The sequence below is a fragment of the Thamnophis elegans genome, chromosome Z (assembly GCF_009769535.1).
Source record: "Thamnophis elegans isolate rThaEle1 chromosome Z, rThaEle1.pri, whole genome shotgun sequence".
NCBI lineage: Eukaryota > Metazoa > Chordata > Lepidosauria > Squamata > Colubridae > Thamnophis > Thamnophis elegans.
Genome location: NC_045558.1, coordinates 123362989 through 123387299, shown reverse-complemented (window position 1 = coordinate 123387299; position 24311 = coordinate 123362989). Strand labels below are relative to the sequence as shown.

Genomic DNA, 24311 nt, shown 5'->3' with positions numbered 1-24311 from the left:
ACCCAACCGGTTCTCCTGAAATTGATCCTGTTTATAGTGATGACAAAGTCATGTCCAGAAACATAACAGAATAAACCTGCTCAGTAACCATCCAAAGTGACTTAGATCAAAGGCATATTTATATTTATGGGAAAAGGAAGAGAGGGAAGCGACATTTGCAGCTCAGGGTTGAACTGAGGAGGTCATTGTCTGAGTTTGCCTGTTTCCTTGCAGGGGTTTCGTTTCCGGACTAGATAACATCATCAATCCTGCCTGTAAAACTGATGACGGTACCTGCTTAGGTAATGAAATGTCTGCAAGACGTTGGAGTGGGGGATGGCAAACCACAATCGTAAACTGGGGAAGATTAAAATTAAAATTACATATCTGTAGGTAGAATGTTCCTGATCATATCATTAGAAAAGGGAAATTAGGAAAAAATGCCTGGAGGATAATCATATTAGCTACATTTAATTTGAATTAAGCTTAAAGATAAGTACAGGCAGCCCTTGACTTTTAGCCATTCATTTAGTGGCCATTCAAACTTACGACAGCACTGAAAGAAGTAAGCTATGGCCATTTTTCACACTTATGATCGTTATAGCATCCCTATGGCCACATGATTCACACGTGGATACTTGACAACGAATTCATACTCATGACGAATGGAGTGTCCTAGGGTCATGTGATCCCCTTTTGTGACCTTCTGACCAGCAGAGTCAATGGTGAAACCAGATTCACTTAATAACTGTATTACTAATTTCATAACTTCAGTGATTCACTTAACAAATGTGGCAAGAAAAGTCATCAAATGGAGCAAACCTCACTGAAGAAATTTCTCACTTAATAACAGAAATTTTGGGCTCAATTGTGGTCGTACGTTGAGGACTACCTGCATACACAGTGCTTGCTCAGACAGTTCTCTTCCTTGATTTCCTGACAGCTCAAACCTCATTCTTGAAGTCTCCGAAAGCTAAAAAGAATCCAGTGAACCCAAATGGATCAGGAAATAATTCCCAGGATTTTTATTCCTTCCGGGGGAGAAAGTCAGGTGGATTGTAGAGTTATTGTAGTTGTTTTATGCAACCTAGTATTCTCTTGTTTTCCTTACAAGCCAGAATTGCAGATAACGTCACTCAAAGTTTATTACTGTAACGCGCTCTACATGGGGCTGCCCTTAAAGAGTGTTCAAAGACTTCAGTTAGTCCAGAATGCAGCCGTGCGAGCGATTGTGGGTGCACCCAGGTACACCCACGTCACACCTATCCTCCGCGAGCTGCACTGGCTACCCATTAGTCTCCGGACCCGCTTCAAGGTGCTGGTCGTAACCTATAAAGCCCTACATGGCATCGGACCTGGGTACCTGAGAGACCGCCTCCTGCCGATTACCTCCCTTAGACCGATTAGATCTCACAGGTTAGGTCTTCTCCGGATTCCATCTGCCAGCCAATGCCGGCTGGCGATTCCCCGGGGGAGAGCCTTCTCTGTTGCAGCTCCAGCCCTCTGGAATGACCTCCCCGTGGAGATCCGGACCCTTACTACCCTCCCGGCCTTCCGTAAAGCCACCAAGTCCTGGCTGCTCCAGCAAGCTGGGGGACTGGTGAAACATCCAGCCCCACGGAAATTGTGAATGTTGCGTTTTTAAAATGTTGTCTTTGTCTATTTATCCCCCCTTCCCTTGTCTATTGTGAGCCGCCCGGAGTCCTTCGGGAGTAGGCGGCATACAAGACAAATAAACTAAACTAAACTAAACTAAAGCTGTGAAAAGAGTTTTCTAAAATACTTTAGAAAACCTCAAACCATCGGTGTGCATGATCTTTTTTTTAAAATCATTCTGAGGAATTGGAAACCCAGCATGACTTGGCACTATTCCTGGGTTATTTCTGAAAAGGAAGTAAGAATTTTATATATATATAACACTGGAACAATAGTAAAGGTAGACTCCTAGAACCAGTGAACAACAGCTGATGAAGAGTTAGATGAATGCCATGGGTTGTCTCCCTTCAAGGATCCTGTGCTTTTAAGAGTATCCCCCAGGGGTAAAACCCAACACATCCTGACAGGTTCTGGAGAACCGGTAGTGGAAATTTTGAGTAGTTCGGAGAAAACCGGCAAATGCCACCTCTGGCTGGCCCCAGAATGCAGTGGAAATGGAGATTTTGCAGTATTCTTCCCTTGCCATGCCCACCAAGCCAACCACGTCCACCAAAACCACAGAATCGATAGTTTTAAAAAAATTGAATTTCACCACTGGTAACCCACCCCACCCTCCCAAGCAGGATACAAAAAACTGTGAACACACACTCAAGATGGTTTTGCACCAAATGTCTCATTGCCTGCTCAGAGAGGAATGCCCAGGCGACCTTCTAACGAAGAAAGAAAGTTAGAAATTGTAATGGCTGGTGGAAATCAACCAGTCAACCTTCTGTGGGAAGTAACTATGTTAGATTAAAACGGGAGAAGCGGACAGATTTTTCATTAAGGAAAAATAGCCCACCCCTTTCTATAGGCCCCTATATTATATCAATCGTGCCTACCGTCCCTGTCCTACTGTCCCCATTTATTTGTATTCGTTTCTTTAGTACATATCCATGTTTATATTTATACCTGCTATCTTGTACATGTAATAAACTAATAAAGTTGTAATAAACTAATGAAGAGCCAACGTGGCGCAGTGGTTAAATGCAGCACTGCAGGCTACTGCTAGATCAGCAGGTCAGCGGTTCAAATCTCACCGGCTCAGGGTTGACTCAGCCTTCCATCCTTCCGAGGTGGGTAAAATGAGGACCCAGATTGTTGGGGGCAATATGCTGACTCTCTGTAAACCGCTTAGAGAGGCCTGAAAGGCCTATGAAGCGGTATATAAGTCTACTGCTATAAATACAAATCAATCAGAACACAGCTGGAAGGGACCTTGGAGGTCTCATTGGGGGGTGGGGGAGAAAGAGCCCAGTGGTTTCATTCAGACCTAGATCCCAACAAAACCAGGAAAGGGAAGACTAACAGATTACATCCTTGTCTAAAAAGGCGGCTTCTGCAAAGATGATTTCCTAAGAATTGTGTAACTCTTGATTGCTCACCTTCCTTGCACATGTACACGGGGCTAGGAGTTTGCAGCCTTCCTGACCTGCTTCTCTTTCCTTTCCTTCACTGTAACTCACCCTCCTTTGCAAGTAATTCCACCCGCCCCATTAGAAGAAGGGTGGTGACCTTATTGCTTGCCCACACACTCACTCACACACACATACACATACACATATAGACAGAGGCAGAGAGACACATATAAAAAGAAGGAAGGATGCTTCTGCCATCATCACTGTCACCTTGTCATAGAAGGACAGAAAGAGGGACATCTGCCGGATAGGTGAGCCTTCCAGTGGTGGGGTTTTAAATAACAAAAAATAAATGGGTTAGAAATTTGGATAAGCTGGACGATTGATGCTGGGAGAGTTTTATTTTGTGATAGATTGTGGGTGAGCACCTTTCTAATGGAGAAGATTTTGAATTTCTGGCTATTTTTAGTGGTGATCAAGGCCTCTATGGTTTACTGAGAAAATAAATGCTACTCAATACTACTCCAAGGACCCATCAATTTTCATAGCCATTTTCTTTTTTCTAGTAAGTTTTTTATTTTATTATAATATAAACAAGCCATCATCCATTAAACAGTGTATCGTCTGGGTACAAATATTTTGTGCAATAACAATTCAAATTTACAATCCTATTCATTATTTATCTATTCCAGTTTAATACCAATATTTAAAATATCTAACGCTATACTTCTTACTTTATTTAACTCTATTAATTGTGCTAATTCTATTAATTTGTTTTTACACAGACAATTTTACTTCTAGTTCTTATATTTCCGTAGCGTCTTTCTGAGAATAATGTAATAATGTACAGCCAGTTTAGTGTAGTGGTATAAGGTGCTGACCTAGAAACCAGGACACTGTGAGTTCTAGTCCTCCCTTGGACATGAAAATCAAATAAGTGACTTTGAACCATCTCTGTCTCTGTCTCCCTCCCTCCCTCTCCCTTTCTTAGTCCAATCCACCTCACAGGTTTATTGTTATGGGGAAAATAGGAGGAGGAAGGAATATTAGAAATTTTGCTGCCTGCAGTGTGTTTATTTGTTTAAGTGCCACATCAATTATTTTTACAAATAACTCAAGTAATAAAGGCGGGATAAAACTTAAAGAAATAAATGCACCAAACTCTCCTTGATATACAGAAATGAGGCATGAAAGCAATAAAATAAATTATAAATAAATAAAAAGGGAAGAGAAGAGAAGGAAAGGAAAGGGGAAGGAAGGTATAAAATCCTCCTTCATGTATAGAAATACTAGAAATACAGAACATAATAACAGAGCTGTAAGGGACATGCTATACCATTTCAGATAAATGGGTCTCTTCTTGAAAGTCTCTTGTGCGTGATGGGGCATGCACAACTTCTGAAGACAAGCTGTTCCACTGGTTCATTGTTCTCACCATTAGGAAATTTTTCCTTAATGCCAGATTGCTTCTCTGCTTGATTAGTTTCCATCCATTGTTTCTTGTCTTACTTTCTGGTTGCCGGCTTCTCTTTGTGGCAGTTCCTCAAATATTAGAACACTGCCATCAAACAAGGCATGAAAGCAATCTCATCTTTCCCCTCGCTTAATCTGAGCAGAAAAATGTTGTGAGCACAATGATACCAGAAAAAGCGAAGCTTCATTTAGAAAGTGATGGTTTGGTTTCCTGTAAATTTGTCTCAGACGTTTGTTATCACATCTTGTGGTAAGGATGTCTATGAGTTAATTAGAACTCAGGACTGTTATCGTTCATCATATGGTAACACTTAGCCTTGTGTTTTTTTTAAAAAATGTTTCATCTTATACAGTACTCACTCCTAAAAGTTTCTGTATGTGTACAGAAATTTCTCCTCTGTTGCAACATGTATGGCAACTCCTTATCAATGGTCTCATTATCACACGTTCCTTGTTGTTATATAAGTGTTTGCTTTGCACTATGGAAGTTAGTTGTGGCTTCTGGTGCCCAATGCAAATGTGTGTGTGAAGTCATCCGCTCAATCATAGATTACTTCTTTCAAAATTTGGCAACCAAACTACTACACCCAAAACACTCAGCTTTTTATCTAGGCATTCTGGTGCCAGAACTGAACGTTGGGACGTGACAACTGATTAATATGTATAAACAATCCTATATAGTTTTTGTCCTTTTTGTTTATAGCTGCATTAGCAGCCCATGAAGCTTCTAATATTTTAAAAGAAAACCAACAATTGCAAAGAACAATTGCAATCAGTTGCCATTAATCCTGTTTTCAAAAGATTCTAGAATTCAGCATTGCTATGGGGAGTAATTTGAAATAATTCTAATTTTAAAAATTTAAAACAACTGCAGGAAAAAATTCAGCAAATTGTTCAGCCATTAAGTTTACCAAGTATATGTTCATAAACTCGATATAATGTCTAATTTGTATGATGATTGTCGAGATTAATCATATGCTAAGACTAAATCTTGATTTTTCTTTTGAACAAAGTTTCATCCCATGCTTAGTTTCTCATAAATGATTTCTGGTGGATAGATAGATAGATAGATAGATAGATAGATAGATAGATAGATAGATAGATAGATAGATAGATAGATAGATAGATAGATAGATAGACAGACAGACAGACAGACAGACAGACAGACAGACAGACAGATATAGATAGCTAATCTATATGTCTATACATCTGTCTATATATCTATATATCTATATATCTATATATCTATATATAGGTCTCTAGTTGTTCGGGTTTTCTCCCGCGTAGAATTGGAGATGTCTTGGCGACGTTTCGACGAAGTCACATTCGTCATCTTCAGGCTTCAGTGAACAATGGACTTCGTCGAAACGTCGCCAAGACATCTCCAATTCTACGCGGGAGAAAACCCGAACAACTAGAGACCTACATACTAACACCCGCGAAAACCTCAGAAAACAAATATCTATATATCTATATATCTATATATCTATATATCTATATCTATCTATCTATCTATCTATCTATCTATCTATCTATCTATCTATCTATCTATCTATCTATCTATCTATGCTTTGTTGCCACAATGACGCTTATTATACTACTAGTATTGCTACTACCATTTGTTTATCCCACTAATATTATTACTACTATTAATGCTAAATAAGTGCTACTATAGTTCATATAAGTGTTTTTTTTAATGTTGGCTACTTGAAGATGTATGGACTTCCTCGCCCAGAATTCTGGAAGGCTGGGGAATTCTGGGAGTTCACTCATCCTAAAGCTAGCCAGGAAAAAGAAACACTTTATACCTATACTATTAATTATAATAGACTTATATGCCTCCCCATAGTGCTTTAGAACTGTCTGGGGAGTTTACAATGTCAGAGTATTGACCCCAACAACCTGTGTCCTCATTTTAGTGACCTCGGAAGGTTGGAAGGCTGAATCAATTTTGAGCCTATAAGGATCAAACTCCAGGCTGTGGGCGGAGTTTGCCTGCAATCCTGAATTCTAATTATTGTGCCACCAGAGTTCTTATTACTAATGTTCGCCTTATGGATTAACCAATCGGCCTGCACTTTTCCCCATAGCTGGACAAAATCCTGCCCCATGGATTCTGTCAAGATACTCACCACCCTCACGATGGTCTTTTGGCTTCCAAGTGGATGTTACTCCAGTTCTGAAGGTAATGCAGAATTTAGGAAGCATGTTGATGGGGAGGTGGGAGCGGGGGGGTAGGTCAGCGGAAGGCCAGTAAGGCCTTCCAGGGTTCAACTAAACCCTCTTTGGATGGATTTGGCTCCCCAACTTTGGAAAGCTAACAAGGTTGAGCCTGAATGGGAAATGCTAGATTGGAGATGGGTTGGAAAAAAATGGGTGACTAAACACTTTGGTTTGGAGGCCATGAAAAATACGTGGAAGTTAGAAGGACTATGGCTGGATTCAAGGCATCCTGACAGGGGCAAGGATCCGGGGCATGTGTTAGGTTGCAGCCCAGATTTCATGCCCAGGCCTATACACAAGAAACGAGTCCACTAAATTCAGCCCTGAATTGGTACCAGAACAGAGTTCAAGCAGGGCTGAATCTTGATTTTGATTTGTCCACCACTGCACACAACTATGTTGCGAAGGGGTTGATGTACAAGTGGGGGGGTTGCAGATAACTGCAGACAGCTCAATGTGTACAGCTCCCAAATGTGTGGAAATGCACGCCCTGCGTGCTGGTTGGTAGAGTTGACTTCCTGTTGAGAGGCAGGTGGAAGCAGGCGAAGTCAAATGACGTCAACGCTCACAGAAGTACAGGTGGTCCTCAACTTACAACGGTTTGTTTAGTGATCATTCGAGATTGCACTGGAAAAAGTAACAGGGCCATTTTCAATACTTATGACCATTGCCGCTTTCCCATGGTTACATGATCAAAATTTAGACGTCCGGCAACTGAGTAGAATCAGAACAGAACAGAAAAGAATAGAATAACAGAGTTGGAAGGGGCCTTGGAGGTCCTCTAATGGTCCAAAACTAAGCAAGGTTTTGATTAGGGTGGCCATTTTGACTTTTTGCGCCATAATTTTTAGACACCCTAGTTCCAAAAAATTCTTGAGATTGCTAGAAGTCCAGCTCACTCTATTTCTTTCCTTTTCTAGGATCCTGGTGTTACATGGAGCCACATTGTGGTAAGAAAAAACAGAGCTTCCTTTTGACCCCTTAGATCTGGGATAGAGAACCAATGTCACATGTGCCACAGATGGCATGAGGAGCCCTCTCTGTGGACAGGCGAACGGTCGCCCAGCGCATGTGTGTGCACCTCCCACTATCCCACTGATTTTCAATTCTCTGCCATGCATGCAGGAGACGGGGACGATGCGCGGGGGGGAGGGTTGTGCACACGTACATGGGGCGGGGAATAGTGTGGGGAGAAGCATCCCCGACGCCCCATTTTTGATCCCAGGAGGCTTCAGAAAGGCCTGCTAGGCCCAAAACGGGGTTAAGGGGGGGGGATGGCGCGCACATGCCTAGGGAGGTGTGGGAGCGGGTGGTTCATGTGTACATCTGCAGGTGGCGAGGGTTTCACATGTGCATTGCATTATGGGTGTAGGCACACACACACACACACACACACACACAATTGCGTGCACACACGCTTTTGGCACACGAGGACAAAAAGGTTAGCCATCGCTGCCTTAGATCGCAAGTTGTACTTAGTCTCAGCCAGAGATCGTCCATTGCATTTAAATTCCAAAACTCAGCTTTGCTACTATATCTCATCCCATGGCTTTACTTTGTAGTTTAAAAAAAGAGAAAATCCTATTCTTATGATTTGCTAACCATGAGCAGGATACCCAGCAGCGATAGTAGCCTTTAGGAAAACTAGAATCCATCTGCTTTTTTTCCCCCAAGTATTTCTTTGGCACTTCCAGTCTAATGGCTATCCCTTTTTGGGGGGATTGTTGGGAAGGTCCTAAAACCTGGATATCTCTTGGCCATTGCAACGGGAAGAGACAATCACCCATCAACATTATTCGGCGAGACGCTTCCCACAACCCCAGTCTGGGTCCTGTGGATCTTGTTGGTTATGACAACCCCAAAAAGCTGCTGAAAATCAAGAATACTGGGAAAACAGGTGAATTACTATGTTGTGTTTTCAGCAATTTTATTAAAATTATCATGATGTGAAATACAAATGAAAATGTAGTAGGAAAAAAAGGGAAGAAGGGGGAAAGAAAAAAAGAAGCATTAGTTTCCAATTATTTTCAGCACAATGAAATGCAAAATAGAATTACTGTATAGCCTCAACTTTTATTTTATACCCAGAAGTGGTATTCAGGTGAACCGGTAGTGGTGGCTGCGGAAGCTCCGCCCACCCGCCCCAATGTAATTCACAAGCACTGCGCATGTGCAGGTACAGTGCACATGTGCTCACATTTGCGAACCAGTAGGGAAGGTAAGTGAATCCCAGTGCTGACAAGTACTAGAGAGCCAGTTTGGTCCAATGGTTAAGGTACCGGGCTTGAAAATGAGAGACTATGAGTTCAAACCCCATGTTAGACATGAAACCCAACTGGGTGTCCTTGGCCAAACATCAGGAGATTGTGAGTTCTAGTCTCACTTTAGCCATGAAAGCCAGCTAGGTGACTTTGTGCCAGTCATTCTCTTTCAGCTCACCTCACAGGGTTGTTGTTATGGGGAAAAAGGAAGGTATATTAGGCATGTTTGCCGCCTTGAGTTATTTGCATAAATAAAGGCAGGGACAAACAAACAAACAAAATACTAGCCATTTATGTAACAACAAACTAGATTACTCAGCAAAACTCAATGCCAAGAATTCATTTTGTTTTGTTCCCAGCACAAAGTCCAGAAACGGTTGACACAAACCTGGAAATATTTCTTTTCCCCTATTAAAATAATCTTTTGCCATCTCTGCTAGCTCCATCCCTTTTTCCATCCCTACTTCTCTTGTGGGGATTATGTATCTTTCAATTTCTTGCATATAGAATTCTCATGCACTCTTTTAAAATGAAAATGTTTCTAGTCCTAAAATAGGAACAGCGGGAAGGGTGGGGGACGGGACTCCAATCAAACAGCCAAAGTGCAAGAAGGAACACAAAACCCGTGACAGTATAGAATAAGAGAGTTGGAAGGGACCTTGGAGGTCTTCTAGTCCAACTCCTGCCTAGGCAGGAAACCCTATACCACTTCAGATAAATGGTTATCCAACATCTTCTTTAAAACTTCCAGTGTTGGAGCATTCACAACATCTGGAGGCAAGTTGTTCCACTGATCAATTGTTCTGTCAGGAAATTTCTCCTTAGTTCTAGGTTGCATCTCTCCTTGATTAGTTTCCACCCATTGCTTCTTGTCCTGCCTTCAGGTGCTTTGGAGAATAGCTTGATTCCCTCTTCTTTGTGGCAGCCCCTGAGATATTGGAACGCTGCTATCATATCACCCCTAGTCCTTCTTTTCATTAAACTTCCTACAACATTTCTTCATATGCTTTAGCTTCCAGTTCCCTAATCATCTTTATTGGTCTTCTTTTGGGTCCATTCCCTAGCTGTGTGGAAATGTATGTGCTGCATTTATAGGCTGCTCCAATCACTCTGAATTTCAGACTATTGGGGAATTTGTGTTGCAGGATGTAGGGGAGGAAAAATAAAGGGACTACAGTGAGGGAAAATTTTAACAGTTGATAGTTGGAGAAGGGAAGAAGAAACTGGGTCAAAATGGATTTGATGCTCTTCTAATGTTAGGCTCTTGTTAGTATGGCTCTTCCAGTTGATCCTGGCTTTTGGTAACTAGGATCAATCCGCTACAGACTACATAGAAATCTTTTCCACCATTGATTTGCTGATCAAGAGTGGCTGACCTAATGTAGCCCAACTGCCTACGACAAGACTAGAATTCACAGTCACCTAGCTTTTGAACCACGTCCTTTAACCACTGTGCCAAACTCTCTCTCTCTCTAAATATTAGATTAGAAACTCCACGATCCCTTGGCTCTAGTTGTGTTCATGCCAGGAATTGCTTTAGTGTGAATTTCTCTGCATTGCTTCTCAAAAATTAGCAACTTGTCCACTTGTGAATGCAATGATGAGTGAGTTTGGATGGAAATCTCTGAAGTGCGGAAAACAAATCTTAAAATGTTGCCAAGAACACTGTGTAGGTGCATGCAAGGGGTGAATTTAATTCGAAGAGGTGTTAACTTTACCCAGTGGATTTACTCCTACAGCAATTGGGCAAAGGAATGTTGGTTATGAAGGGATCATGCAACTAGCCATACAGCGATTATCTTTTGATGTTTGTTTTTGCACAATTGTTGTAATTTGCAAGCATATTACCCAAGGAGGGGGAGGAACCAAGCATTTCTCCCATCAAGTTGAGTAATGATGCTCTTTCCTTTGCTGATGCGTTAGAAATTCCCAAGGAAAGGCATATTTCCACAAATGAGGCCTCAAGCGCCAAGTAGAAATAAAGGGAAGACTCAAATCCTTGCTTCAAAAGTTAATCTCACTAAAATCAGTATTCTTAGATATGAAAATGAATGTAAAAGCTACCATTGTGTAAAATTACATAGCCACTTCCTGTAACTCAATGGTCACTGATGTATTCCCAGAGTTCTCAGTTGTTCTTGGCTTGGAATTTTGGGAGTTGTAGTTACAACTTCCTGGTGACGTGGTGGCTCAGGGGCTAAGACACTTAGCTTGTTGATCAGAAAGGTCGGCAGTTCGGCGGTTCGAATCCCTAGCACTGCGTAATGGAGTGAGCTCCCGTTACTTGTCCCAGCTTCTGCCAACTTAGCAGTGCGAAAACATGTAAAAATGCAAGTAGAAAAATAGGACCACCTTTGGTGGGAAGGTAACAGCGTTCTGTACGCTTTCGGCATTTAGTCATGCCGGCCACATGACCACGGAGACATCTTTGGACAGCGCTGGCTCTTCGGCTTTGAAACGGAGATGATCACTGCTCCCTAGAGTTGGGAACAATTAGCACATATGTGCAAGGGGAACATTTACCTAGTTATAGCCTTTGGTAAATGTAGGGTGGGGAAAACAGGCAACCCAGATCAGATGAAATCTTCAGAAGGTGTACAGTTCATACAGGTAGTCCTTGACTTATGACTGTTCATTTAATGATAAGTTGAAGTTATGATGGCCTTGAAGTGATAACTGTTGCATCATCCATGCAAATCTTGTCATTACAATTTGGGTGTTAGCAACTGGCTCGCATTTATAACACTTGTTGCACCTGGTAGTCACATAGTTGTGATTTGTGATCTTCCCACAAGCAAAATCAGTTTGGAAACTACATTCGTTGAACACCCCCGGTGCTTTGCTTAACAACTGCAGTAAAAATGATTGTAAGATCAGGTCCAGTCACATGATGGCTTGCTTAATAACAGAATTGCTTAATGACTGAAATTGTGATCCCAATTGTGCATAAGCACACAGGTGTGTCTACCATCCCTGTCCTACTGTCCCTATTTATTTATGCTCATTTCCTTGTTCTTGTCCATCTTTATATTAATACCTGTTATCTTGTACATGTTTGACAAAACAAACAAACAAATAATAGTCATAAATAAATAAACAGTAGTCATAAATCGAGGACCAACTGTATTTTCAATTGCACTAATTAGCATAATTGATTCTCATTTCTAGCATTTAGCTCAGGAGTGGATGACTGTGGCAACTTTATTTCAACTCTCCATGCTGGCTCAGGAATTCTGGGAGTTGAAGTCCACCGGTCATAAAGTTGCCATGGTTACCCACCCTTGATTATAGCTCAAAGGAAAGCAAACTTGGGCTCTTGAAGTGCTTTGGGCTAAACTTCCACAATCAAAAGCCTCCGAAGGTTGAAGACAGGATCAAGAACGCTGAGCACAGAGCTGGATTTTTCTTCTCTCTTTAATCGGCAGCTGATGTATCCCTGGAAGATGGTCTTCATCTCGCTGGTTTCGGCCTTCCCGCCCGCTATACAGCCAAATCCTTTCACCTTCACTGGGGAGACGGTGCCAAAGGGCATGGTTCGGAGCATCAGATTGATGGCAAACAATACTCAATGGAGGTGAGATCAGATTCCCCAGCAGACTTACGTGGAGTTCTCCTTTTTGTGCCCCCAAAGAGTCTATCGATACTGCTTTATTACAGCATAAGCAATTGTTTTAGCTGTTGCCAGTTACAGATAGTCCTCGACTTAGGTACAACCATTTGTTTAGTGATGATTCAAAGTTACGGCACTGAAAAAAAATGACTTGAACACTTGATCAAAATGTAGCATATATTTATGACGATAGCCATGTCCTGGGGTTATATGACCCCCTTTTGTGACCTTCTGACAAGCAAAATCAATGTGGAAGCTTGATTCACTTAACAGCCATGTTACTACAACGGTTCACCGACAAATGCGCGCCTGACAAAACCGTCGCGACAAAACAGCGACGTCGAAAGCGCACCCACTAAAGTGCGTCGACAAATGCGCACTGACAAAAGCGTGCCATCGAAACAATGTGAAAATAACAGTAACAACGTTAACAACCCTAACCTTTACCCTTACCCTAAACCTAACCCTAATCCAACCTAAAAACCCTAATCGCGGTTTTGTGGGCGCGGTTTTGTTGGCACGCTTTAATGGGCGCGCTTTCAACGTCGCCGTTTTCTCGTGGCGGTTTTGTCAGCACGCATTTGTTGGGCACGCATTTGTCGGGTCACGACTACAACTTAACAACTGCCATGATTCATCTAACAACTCTGGCAAAAAAGATTGTAAAATGGGGCAAAACTCAACAACTGTCTTGCTTAGCCACAGACATTTTGGGCTCAATTGTGGTCAAGGATTATCTGTAACAAGGTTAAATCCTCTGAAAATTTGCCTGAAGCTTGGGAAAACCAAGAGCTTTCAGGACTGAGTTTGCCATTGCAATTTCTGAAATTGATTGTCCTTCTCCCAATTATAGATTTTCCACAGAATATAAGAATTTGCAATATTTTAAGGACTGAAGCCAGACCTGGAATGCAACCACGGGCACATTTCCCAAATGAAATGGAGTTAGTTCAAGGGTTCAGTTAAATATATAGTTTAAAATCACATCAATTGCATTGCATTGACGCATTAAGTTATATGTGTTTTATAGTTTCTATTGCATTCAAAATAGCAACCTTCTGGCAGCTTCTGGAACTGTGTTGGGGACTGTATCTCAGATTCCCGAGGGCCACATGGGATCTTAACTTCCACGTTTCCAAGGGAAAGCTGCAACATCTATCATGGCTTGGTTGCATATCTCAACTTTTCCCAATGTGATATCCCTCATGTTCAAGGGTGGGCTTCAAAAATATCAGCGATGGGTTCTCTGCCCGGTTACTGGATGGGTGTGGCCATGGTGGGTGTGGCCTAGTCAGCCTCCTGCACCATGGCAGGGGGACAGTTTTTGCCTTTTCCTAGGCTTTCCTCGAGCCTCTGGGAGGGTGAAAACTGCCTCCCCTGGGCTCTGGAGGCCCCCCAGAAGATGGAAATGTTTCTGGACTTCCGAAACCTCTGGGAGGCCTGTTTTCCCCACTCTGCAAGCCTCCATGCAGGCCCTGTACTTACCTCACATCCAAAACGGGCTGTGTGGAGGTTGGGGAGTGGGGAAAACGGGCCTCCCAGAAGTTTTGGAAGACTCCAAAACTTTGGAAGGGGGGGGGGGCAGCCAGGGGTGAGATTTGGAGGTTCTCCGAACTGGCTATAACAGCTACGGGTTCTCCTGAAACCGGCCGAACCCATAGCAGCCCATCCCTGCTCATGTTGTATAGACTTCAAGAGTCAGTGGTTAAAATGCTAGACTAGAAACTAGGGGATTGTGAGTTCTAGTTCTTCTTTAGCATTGAAAGATAACATTAGGCCACTCACACTTTCTCAGTCCAATTTGCATTAAGAGATTGTTGTTGTGGGGGGAAACAAGAGGCAGGAGGGTTAATTGCCAAGAGTTGATGGGATAAAAATAATAAATAAATATTGAGGGAAAATTGTGGGAGTTATAATCCACTATACTTGGAGGAAAACAGGCTGGTCTAGTGGTTAAGGTACCAGACTAGAAAGCAGGAGACCATCTTAGTTATGGAAGCCCTTTGAGTGGTGGGATTCAGCCAGTTCGCACCTATTCAGGAGAACCGGTTGTTAACTTTCTAAGACAGTTAGGAGAACCGGTTGTTGGAAGAAATATCATTTTGTTTTATTTCACTTTACAAGGCTAATCCTGTAAGGAAGGCAGGAAGGAAACATTCTGGTGTTGTTTCTAGACTCATCTTTATTGCCCTGCTTACAGAAACTGCCTCTCCGGTTAACCCTTATTACATTGTAACAGCTAAGGTGAAGCGCCCATCGACCTGAGTGACATTGAGTTGGCCACGCCCACCCAGTCACATGACCACCCAGCCACATCTACGCAGCTGGTCATTAGGGCAGAGAACTGGCTGTTAAGTTTTTGAATCCCACCACTGCCTTTGAGTGACTTTGGGCCATTCTTTCTCGGCCTAATCACATCACAGGATTGCTGCCGTGAGGAAAATAGTTAGGAGGGAGTTGTGTTGGATATGTTCACGGTTTTGAGTTATTTGTAAAACTAATAAAGACGGGATTCATATAAATAAAGTAAATGAAAATCAGGTAAGGAAGCTTGGTCTATATACAATCAGGATACCAAAATCTTTGTGTTCTCTCTTCAGTTGCACATCGTACATACCAGAAACAACCTTAGCATAGCAAATGCTGTGAAGGATCCAAAGGGCATCGCGGTGCTGGCATTTTTTATTGAGGTGAGCGTCTGATCCAAATCAGCTACATTGGCCAAATATGCCTATCTATAAAAATCAGGTAGTAAGATAAAGAAGATATTTACAAAAATGTACAAAAAGAAAGTCTGATTGCCAGAGAATTGAGGCCTTTGAACTCTGGTGCTGGAGAAGACTCCTGCGAGTCCCTTGGACTGCAAGATGATCAAACTGGTCAGTCCTAGAGGAGATCAACCCCGACTGTTCTTTAGAAGGACAGATCCTGAATATGAAAGTCAAATACTTTGGCCGCCAAATGAAAAGGGAGGACTCCCTGGAGAAGAGCCTAATGCTGGGAAAGAATGAGGGCAAAAGAAGAATGGGATGACAGAGAATGAGGTGGTTGGATGGAGTCACCGAAGCAGTAAGCGTGAGCTTAAATGGACTCTAGAGGATGGTAGAGGACAGGAAGGCCTGGAGGAACATTGTCCATAGGGTCGTGATGGGTTGGACATGCCTTTGCAACTAACAACCAGAACAATGAGTTCTTTCTTTGGTGAACATCATTTGAGTCATTTGTGATATAACATTCCTGCTCAGCAATTTTATGTGTACCATGTAACATTTCATCACATCAAAAAAAAAAGCAGCTCAAAGTTACGACAAACCTCCCCAAAAGATATTTACAACCCTGATTTGAATTTCTGATTTCCACCATTGTCCTGTAATCATGTGGTCACATTTTGGGTGTTCACCAACCTGCCTGTATTTATAGCCATATACAGTACCCCTTGATCACATGACTACTATAATCTTTTTGCAAAAACCGACATTTACTTTTGGCTTCACCCATAGCAAACAAAGGATTCACTTAGCAACTGCTGCATTCATTTAATGGCTGCCACAAAAAAGTTTGTAAAATTAGGTCTGATGATGTAGTAATCTACGTCACCAGTTTTATGACACAACTTATGACCAAAATTACTTGTTCAATTACAGTCCTATATTGAGAACCACTTGTATAGAAATTCATTCTGTCAGAGAAATGAGTATGAAAATCTTTGTATTTTTCCCATTGATTAATTGATCCAAAGTGAGGGAATCAATAGTTTTGCAACTTTGAAGAAGAAACCAAGAGAAAAATAAAAAAAAGGCAAAAGCAATTAATCCGATTCTCAAAATATGGTTTGATTCTGTGCTTCTTTTTTCCCCTATCTGCTCTCAGCCACCACTTGAGTGTAATGTAAATGAAAGAGATGAGAAAAATCTATTTCCCTACAAACTATAGCTCATTTTCCCCAATTGATTTGAAATATCGTCCTAAGAAGCACTTTTGGGGTGGATAATTGGCTGTTGTATAATTTCAGCATTTCAATTGCAATAAGTTGCATTTAAGGCTATTAGATTTGTATTGCAAAACTAGAAACCATTGCTAGGTGGCAGCAAACAGACATCAAAAACTAACATTGCCAATCCAATATTTTTTCACTGTAAGTTTCATAATATGCTATCAGCAATGTCAATCAGGAATGCCTCCCTGTGTTCGTGGTTTTGACTCTAAAATTATAGACGGGTGGAAAACTGGAAGCATTTGGTTAGGGGAGGAGACTCTTCAATGTCCAAATTTGTTTCATCCCCAAATTCTTGAGTGTTATGGAAGAAAAGCACTGGAAGAGTCAGGGGGTGGACTGAAAAGAGGGATTGGTCTAGAATCCCTATCCAGCTACTAAAGAGCTAAGTCTGATTTCTTTTCACTGTCATTGACCCTTATCTAACTCTAACTATTACTTGGAAAAATTCTTGTGCATAGGCTTTTAGCAATAAATCAGTTAATTTGAACATTCACATATGGACATGTTCTTCCATGCCTGACATCCCCTCCTATTCTTTCTTCCTTTTTGCAGGAATCTGAGGAAGCCAAGAGCAAAACGGTAGAGGCATGGGAATGGTTCGCCAAGAACCTCAAAAACATTTCCAAAAAAGGTAAGTTTCCCGGATTTCTGGAGAGATGTTTGGATCTTCTTGTATCTCTAAGACTTCACACTGGCTTCCATAAATGAGCTGGTAAATGGATGCTTCCACTTTGCAACTGGCTTCGTCCAGTGGGCTGATTGCTCCAACCATTTCCCTGTCTTGTCCTGACATGCCTTTCTAATGACTTGCCAATCTTTAAAAAAAAAAATCAAAGTAGATAAAACAAGCAACCTAGATAAACTGACCTACATAAGGGATTAGCACCTGACAAACAATCAAGCAGAATGCAATACTCTAAACAAAGGCCTACCAAGGAGTCAAACAAACGAACAATCAAACAGAAAACAATGCCTTAATCAAGGAACTACCAAGGAGTAAAACCACACCCAATCAACACTTGTAGAGCAATTATAAAAATAGGGAGCAAATTCATTAGCACTGATGAGGTTACCTAGTTTGGTAGTGAAAGGTCTGTAGAGCAAACAACCAAGGCCAGAGAGCATCAGAGACTCCGCAAAATTTAAAGTTCCATGCTGGTTGAGGAATTCTGGGAGTTGAAGTCCACAATTTTAAAATAGCTACGTTTGGACCCCACTGGTCTAAGGAGATCAACGATGATACATATTTCCTGTCCCCTCCATATTTTTCTCATAGCAGTCAGGTGAAGATGGATGGGCTAAAAGCTATTAATTGATATATAAAAACTTAAGTCGCCCCACTAATTGGACCTGATCTAGTCCAGAATATAGCGCTTCTAGTGGTTGACCAACTGTTTTCGCCTTCCCAGAGGCTCAAGGAAAGTCTCCAGAGCCTGGGGAAGGCGAAATCGGCTCCCACGCTGTGGTATAGGAGGCCAACTAGGCCACGCCTACCATGGCTACACCCACCCAGCAACTGGGCAGAGAACCTGTTGCTGAAATTTTTGAAGCCCACCCCTGAGCAGACTGTTCTCCATCACTTCCATGAACTTGACCAACCTTTTTTTAGAGCCTTTGAGGAATTGAGGCAGAGGGTGCCCCTGGAGAGCTTGTGCAGAAAGTCAGTGGCTAGAAAGAGACATCAGCATGATTCAGCAGGAATGTGCAACATCTCCCAACAAGTTTCAGGGCTGGTGGGATTTGATCCCACGTCTCTTCAGCCCTAATCTGATGTTCCACACTTACTACAGCAGGGGCCTGCACCTCTTTCAGGCTATAGATGGTTGTGATTCTATACATGGAATTCTTCCAAATCCCAAATTTTTCTCGCCATCATCATCAAATTCACCAAAAAATGCAAGCTTGCATGATGTGCTTGTTGCTTGCTTGATTTGCAAGATCTTCCAAATTTCAGGTTGATCACAAGAGATTCTAAATTTTATTTAAAAAAAATAAAATAAAGCATTTTATGTTTTATTTGAATTTGGGTAGCAATAAGAACGGCCTTCCCGACAGCAACAGTGAAAAGGGTCTCAGCTCTAATTGGCTTCCCATATTTTTCTTTCACAGTCAGGGTGAAAATAGACTTGAAAATAACTCAGTTGAGCAAGCAAGGCATGACTATTTTTCCTCCGATTCCTGAATAGGTGAAGTTGGGTCTCTTGACCGCTCTTTTTCTCTGCTGGATTTGATGGGTTCCAATGATGGGTTCACCCGTTATTACCGCTACCCTGGATCCCTCACCACCCCTGGCTGTGACGAGGCTGTGATATGGACTGTCTTTGCTGACCCCATCCTGTTGCCTCCTAAAGTGGTAAGAATACAGTTGTGTCGGGAGGACGTGAACAACAAAATCCACCCCTGAAGAGTTCAGTTAGGCATTTTAAGGCTCAGGTCTATAGAATAGGAATCTTCTGACAGTTTGCAATGTTGATCAGAAAGGTTGGCAGTTCGGCGGTTTGAATCCCTAGCACCACATAATGGAGTGAGCTCCCTTTACTTTACTTGTCCCAGCTTCTGCCAACCTATCAGCTCGAAAGCATGTAAAAATTCAAGTAGAAAAATGTAGGTAAAAAGAGCTGGTGTTTGATCATTCAGTTGTGGATACCATCTTGACTTTTTTGACCCCACCCTCCCCAAGGACACCCCTAGGAATGTTTCTCCCCTCTGAACTCCTCTCAAAATGGGGCTTTGAGTCTTTGCCCTCCCGACTCAGCCAAATACAATTCTGTCGTGAAATTGGTCCTCCCCATTGCTGATCCATTTCATGCTGCTTTTTCTTCTTTTTCTTTTTTGCTTTGAGTCACTGCGCACCTGACTTTTCTCTGACATAATTTAACGAAGTGTAAGTGCCTTATATGGTGTCAGAATACAGTAGGAAACACTATTTCGACACAGGGACAATCAAGGATGACTTGGGTCCATGTTGCTCATGGGCTGGAGATGAAGTAAAAACAACATTACTCTATGACCTGTCAAAGGATGTTGCCAAACCAGGTTGATGCTTGCAAGAGGAAAGCAAAGTTTGTGGTTTTGACACTAAATCATGCTCTGCTAGAAATAGGTAGCTCCTTTTTAGTTTATTTTTTTCTCTCTGGCTCCACGAAAGAATTACAAGTAGGCCTCGACTTACGACCACAAATGAGCTCGAAATTCCTGTTGCTAAGCGAGACGGTTGTTCAGTGAGTTGTGCCCCATTTTACAACCTTTCTTGCCACAGTTGCTAGGTGAATCACTGCCATTGTTATGTCACCAACACGGTTGTTAAATGAATCTAGCTTCCCCATTGACTTTGCTTGTCAGAAGGTGGCAAAAGGGGATCACATGATCCCAGGACACTGCAACCACCATAAATGTGAGCAAGCATTTGAATTTTGATCATTTGACTATGGGGATGCTGCAATAGTCATAAGTGTGAAAATCAGTCATAAGATGCCATTGTAACTTCGAACAGCCACTCAACAAATGGTTGTAAGTCAAAGACTAGCTCTGTAGTAGGTAATCAACTTCATTCACTAGGTAAAGGTAAAGGTTCCTCTTGCATATATGTGCTAGTCATTCCCAACTCTAGGGGGTGGTGCTCATCTCCGTTTCAAAGCCAAAGAGCCAGCGCTGTCCAAAGATGTCTCCGTGGTCATGTGGTGGGCATGACTAAATGCCAAAGGCACACAGAATGCTGTTATCTTCATACCAAAAGTGGCTCCTATTTTTCTACTTGCATTTTTACATGTTTTCGAATTGCTAGGTTGGCAGAAGCTGGGACAAATAATGGGCACTCACTCCGTTACATGATGCTATGGATTCGAACTGCCGAAGTGCCATCCTTTCTGATCAACAAGCATCAGCGTCTTAGCCACTGAGCCACCATGTCCTTTTGCTACCCAAAGTAATTTTTTAGAAGGTTTTTAGGAAGCGAGTCTCCAAAACCTTCTTTCTTGTCCATCTGTCTGATAATATTTTCTTTTTTGTTTCAAATTAATTGCCATTGAGCTCAGTCCTGGGAATTTCCAACGGAAGAGTTGAAAACCGAGTTTCTTAAATAACCAAGGGTGCACATGAAGAGGATATTGTAATGCTTTGTTAGGCTGCCAAGTTGTATATTGGCATTGTTGATTTGTTCAAATGCATTTTGGTGATGAGAAACACTGCAGCCTAACAGAATAACAGTTAGAAGGGACTTTGGAGGTCTTCTAGTCCAACCTCCTGCTCAAGCAGGAAACCCTATACCATTTCAAATGTTTGTCCAATTTTTTATTAAAAACCTCCAGTGTTGGAGCATTTACAACTTCTCCTGTGCGCTGCTTGGGGAATCCAAGCATGGGGTAACTTTGTCCATTACCCTTGAGACTGAGTTATGCAAACTGCTGGCCATGCCTTCTCTGACTGGACTGGTTCAGTTTTTTTAATCCAAGACCTCAAATATTGGAATGCCGCCATCATGTCTTTCTTGTTTTCATCTCCACTCCTCTTCCTTTCAATAGGTCAGGAAATTTGCTTCAGGGCTCTCATCTACGGATTCCTCAAAGGGCCCCTGGCTAATAAACAACTTCCGTCCTCTACAGAAGATTGGAGATCGCAAAGTGGAAGCATCTAATGCTTTGAAGTCTGCAGCTACCATTTTTGTTTCTCCCCCAACTGTATTCATCCTCTTCCTTTCTATCGCCACTTTTCTACCATTCTTCTCTGTATAAAGGAGGATGGCAGGAGCGAACCGTGTGGACGTGTAGTTCATGAGAGGTTCCGGTAGTAGAATTCAGGCCTGGGTCACAGAACTGGCAGTGACCCAGGCCTGACACGCCCATGAACCAGTTCCCTCACTGCCGCTTGGGAACTGCCATTTTGAATTTTAGTGACTGCGGGTGTGCAGTTCACTGCAAATTGTTCTGTGTGCATGCATTTACATTGAACAGCGCACACGCACATTGCACACAGGTTGCAAACTGGCAGTAATGCCAGCAGCAACCCACCCCTGGATCACAGCTAGGCTACCGCCTTTCTGCCCTCCACATGTTCCGTTCTACCTCCTCCCCACCCTCAACCAGCTTATTCAGGGGCAGAAACCCAGGAAAAATAAAGCTAGAAATTTGGGAGGTAGCTAAGGATCAAATAATTTCAGTTTGCACGGTCCAGGAAAAAAGCCTTTTCTGTTGTAGCCCCCGCCTTATGGAATATTCCCCCCCCCCTTTGGAAGTGAGGTCTACTCTGCCACTTGACCTGAGGCCATGACAAGGTCCTGCTACATTGGGGGCGACTGACTGGCAGTGACGTGCGGTGAGGGATACCGTTGGTGAGGCAAGAGCGCGGCAGCAGCGAGAAACAACGTCCCCGCCGCTGTGTCCGACAGGCGTCTCTCGTTTATGATGGACATAAACGCGCGATGCCTGTCGGACACAGCGGCGGGGGTGTTGCTTCTCGCCGCTGCCACGCTCTGCCACCTCGCCTCCCGTCTCCTCCGTCCCCGCTGACATTCTTGGGAGCAGGTCAGGTGGCTGGCTGGCTGGGAGGAGAAGAGCGGTTTGTCTTCATGCCGGCTGGCCGGCCAGGCAGGGAGCAGGTCAGGTGGGGGTGGCTGGCTGGCTGGCTGGCTGGGAGAAGAGCGGTGAGTCCCTCCCCAGCCAGCCACAAGGGCTCACCGCTCTTCTCCTCCTCGTCCTCCCCGCTCGGTGCTGGGCTGGCTGCAGAAGAAATGGCGGCTGGTGAAAGAAAAACCTCTCCAGAATCACCCTTGCACTTGCGCAGTCGCTCAAGTGCAAGACATGATTCGCTGCTCCCAGATCAGGAGGCGGGAGAATCAGTGCCTCTTTTGCATATTAAATCTTTTGCTTTTTAACTCCGCCTTAACTTTTAAAAGGCGAAAAATTCCTTAAGCAAAAGAGGCCCCGAATTCTCTCGCCTCCTCCCATAGTTAACACTGAGAGCAGACACCAAGCCACTGTGACTTGAAATCTGGTAGCAACTATCCTGGCTTTAATTCATTAAAAAAAAAAAATATTTGAAACTCTTTCCTTTCTCTCAGGAGACTGGGGAGGCTCCGCCTCCCTTGCCTCTAGTGACTGCACGTCCCTGCTGACTGGATAGAGAAGATCTTCACCCAGAGGTCACGCACCATCTTGGTTGTTTAACTTTGTATTTAATTCTCCTAATTTTAATTGCTTTGTATTGCCTTTTTTGGTATTTTTTATTGTATTGTAAGCTGCCTGGAGTCACTGTATCAGTGAGCTGTGTGGCAAAATAAACAAACAAACGAATGAATGAATGAATGGAATTAGAAAGAATGAATGAATTAAAAAAACCCAGAAACATAGGAAAAATGGGAAGAAAACTAATACTGCTTGACCCAATCGCTGGGATATGGTGAGTGGTGGGTTGCTAACTGGTTTACTACCGGTTCGCTCATGCACACAAGCGCACAGGTGCAACGCTTCTGTGCATATGCACTGGGTGGGTGGATGGAACCTCCCACTACTGCCAATACCGGTTCAGTCAAACCGGGCCGAACCGGCAGCAACCCACCTCTGGATATGGTGCTATTTGCCATCTTAAGGCCAAAGCTGAAATGGAAACTCCATTCAAAATGAAGTTTTGTGAAACCTGTAATGTTAGGGTTTTTTTTTAAGACCAGAGAGATAAAATACATGTAAAAATGCACATAGATGATGAGAGAAAGAGAGAGGGAGAGGGAGAGAAGGGGAGAAAGGGAGAGGAGGAAAGAGATTCAATTATTTCCGGCAGGGGTGGGCTTCAAAAATTTCAGCAACAGGTTCCCTTTCCGGTTGCTGGGTGGGCGTGGGCATGGTGGGCATGGCCTAGTCAGCCTTCTGCACCACGGCGCGTGGAGGGTATTTTTGCCTTCCTCGGGCTTTGGAGGCTTTCCTTGAGTCTCTGGGAGGGCGAAAACTGCCTCCCCCGGGCTCCAGAAGCCTTCCAGGAGGGCTGTTTCCCCCCCAGCCCCCGAGCTTGTGTGCATGCTCTGCACTTACCTCACATCCAAAACAGGCTGCATGAAGACTCCTGGGAGGGGCATGGTGGGAGGAAAGGGATGTGGTGGGCAGGGTCAGCCAGGGGTGGGATTTGGAGCTTCTACGTACCGGCCATAACGTTAAGTATGAGTTCTCATGAACCTGGGTGAACCCATTGCATCCAGTTCCACCACAAAACCGCGTTCGACTAAAGCGCGCTCAACGAAACCGCGTAGCTGACGTCATCACAGCGCGACGAAAAAAGCACGCTGCGAACGCTAAAGCTAAAATTAACCCCTAAACCTAAACCTAACCCCCCTAAACCTAACCCTAAACCTAACCCTAAACCTAACCCTTAACCTAACGCTAAACCTAACGCTAACCCTTAACCTAACCCTAAACCTAACCCTAACGCTTAACCTAACCCTAACCCTTAACCTAACCCTAAACCTAACCCTTACCTTAACATGAATCGGCTTGCTTTCAAAGCGCTATTTAAAGCGCCCTTTTTTCTCCGCGGTCGCTGTTGTCGCCCTGCTGATGACGTCAGCGACGTGGTTTAATCGGGCGCGCTTTAGTGGAGTTTTGTCGTGCCACGTTGCATCCCACCCCTGGTTTCTAGATGGATATAGTTTCATTTTTTTAAACAATGGAAATCGGTTTTACCTCTAGCTGCACTTTTAAAAAAAGGCAACTAAGGACATTCCCAATTGTGGT

At 43.1% G+C, this 24311-nt stretch overlaps 1 protein-coding gene across 1 annotated transcript; it reads left to right on the top strand.

Annotated features, from left to right (window-relative positions):
* Positions 1–6647: 6647 nt before the first annotated feature.
* Positions 6648–21326, top strand: LOC116521618 (carbonic anhydrase 4-like). Its single transcript, XM_032236276.1, has 8 exons — positions 6648–6690; positions 7649–7678; positions 8461–8625; positions 12415–12563; positions 15200–15289; positions 17149–17227; positions 18783–18949; positions 21117–21326. Exons 1-8 carry the CDS (start codon positions 6648–6650, stop codon positions 21324–21326), a joined length of 933 nt encoding a protein of 310 aa, XP_032092167.1.
* Positions 21327–24311: the final 2985 nt, after the last annotated feature.

Excerpts from the sequence above, each read along its gene's own strand:
- LOC116521618 (XM_032236276.1), top strand. The coding sequence starts at position 6,648 with ATGGTCTTTTGGCTTCCAAGTGGATGTTACTCCAGTTCTGAAG. Across the intron at positions 12,564-15,199 it reads GCAAACAATACTCAATGGAG|TTGCACATCGTACATACCAG; the intron begins GTGAGATCAGAT and ends TTCTCTCTTCAG. Across the intron at positions 17,228-18,782 it reads CAAAAACATTTCCAAAAAAG|GTGAAGTTGGGTCTCTTGAC; the intron begins GTAAGTTTCCCG and ends ATTCCTGAATAG.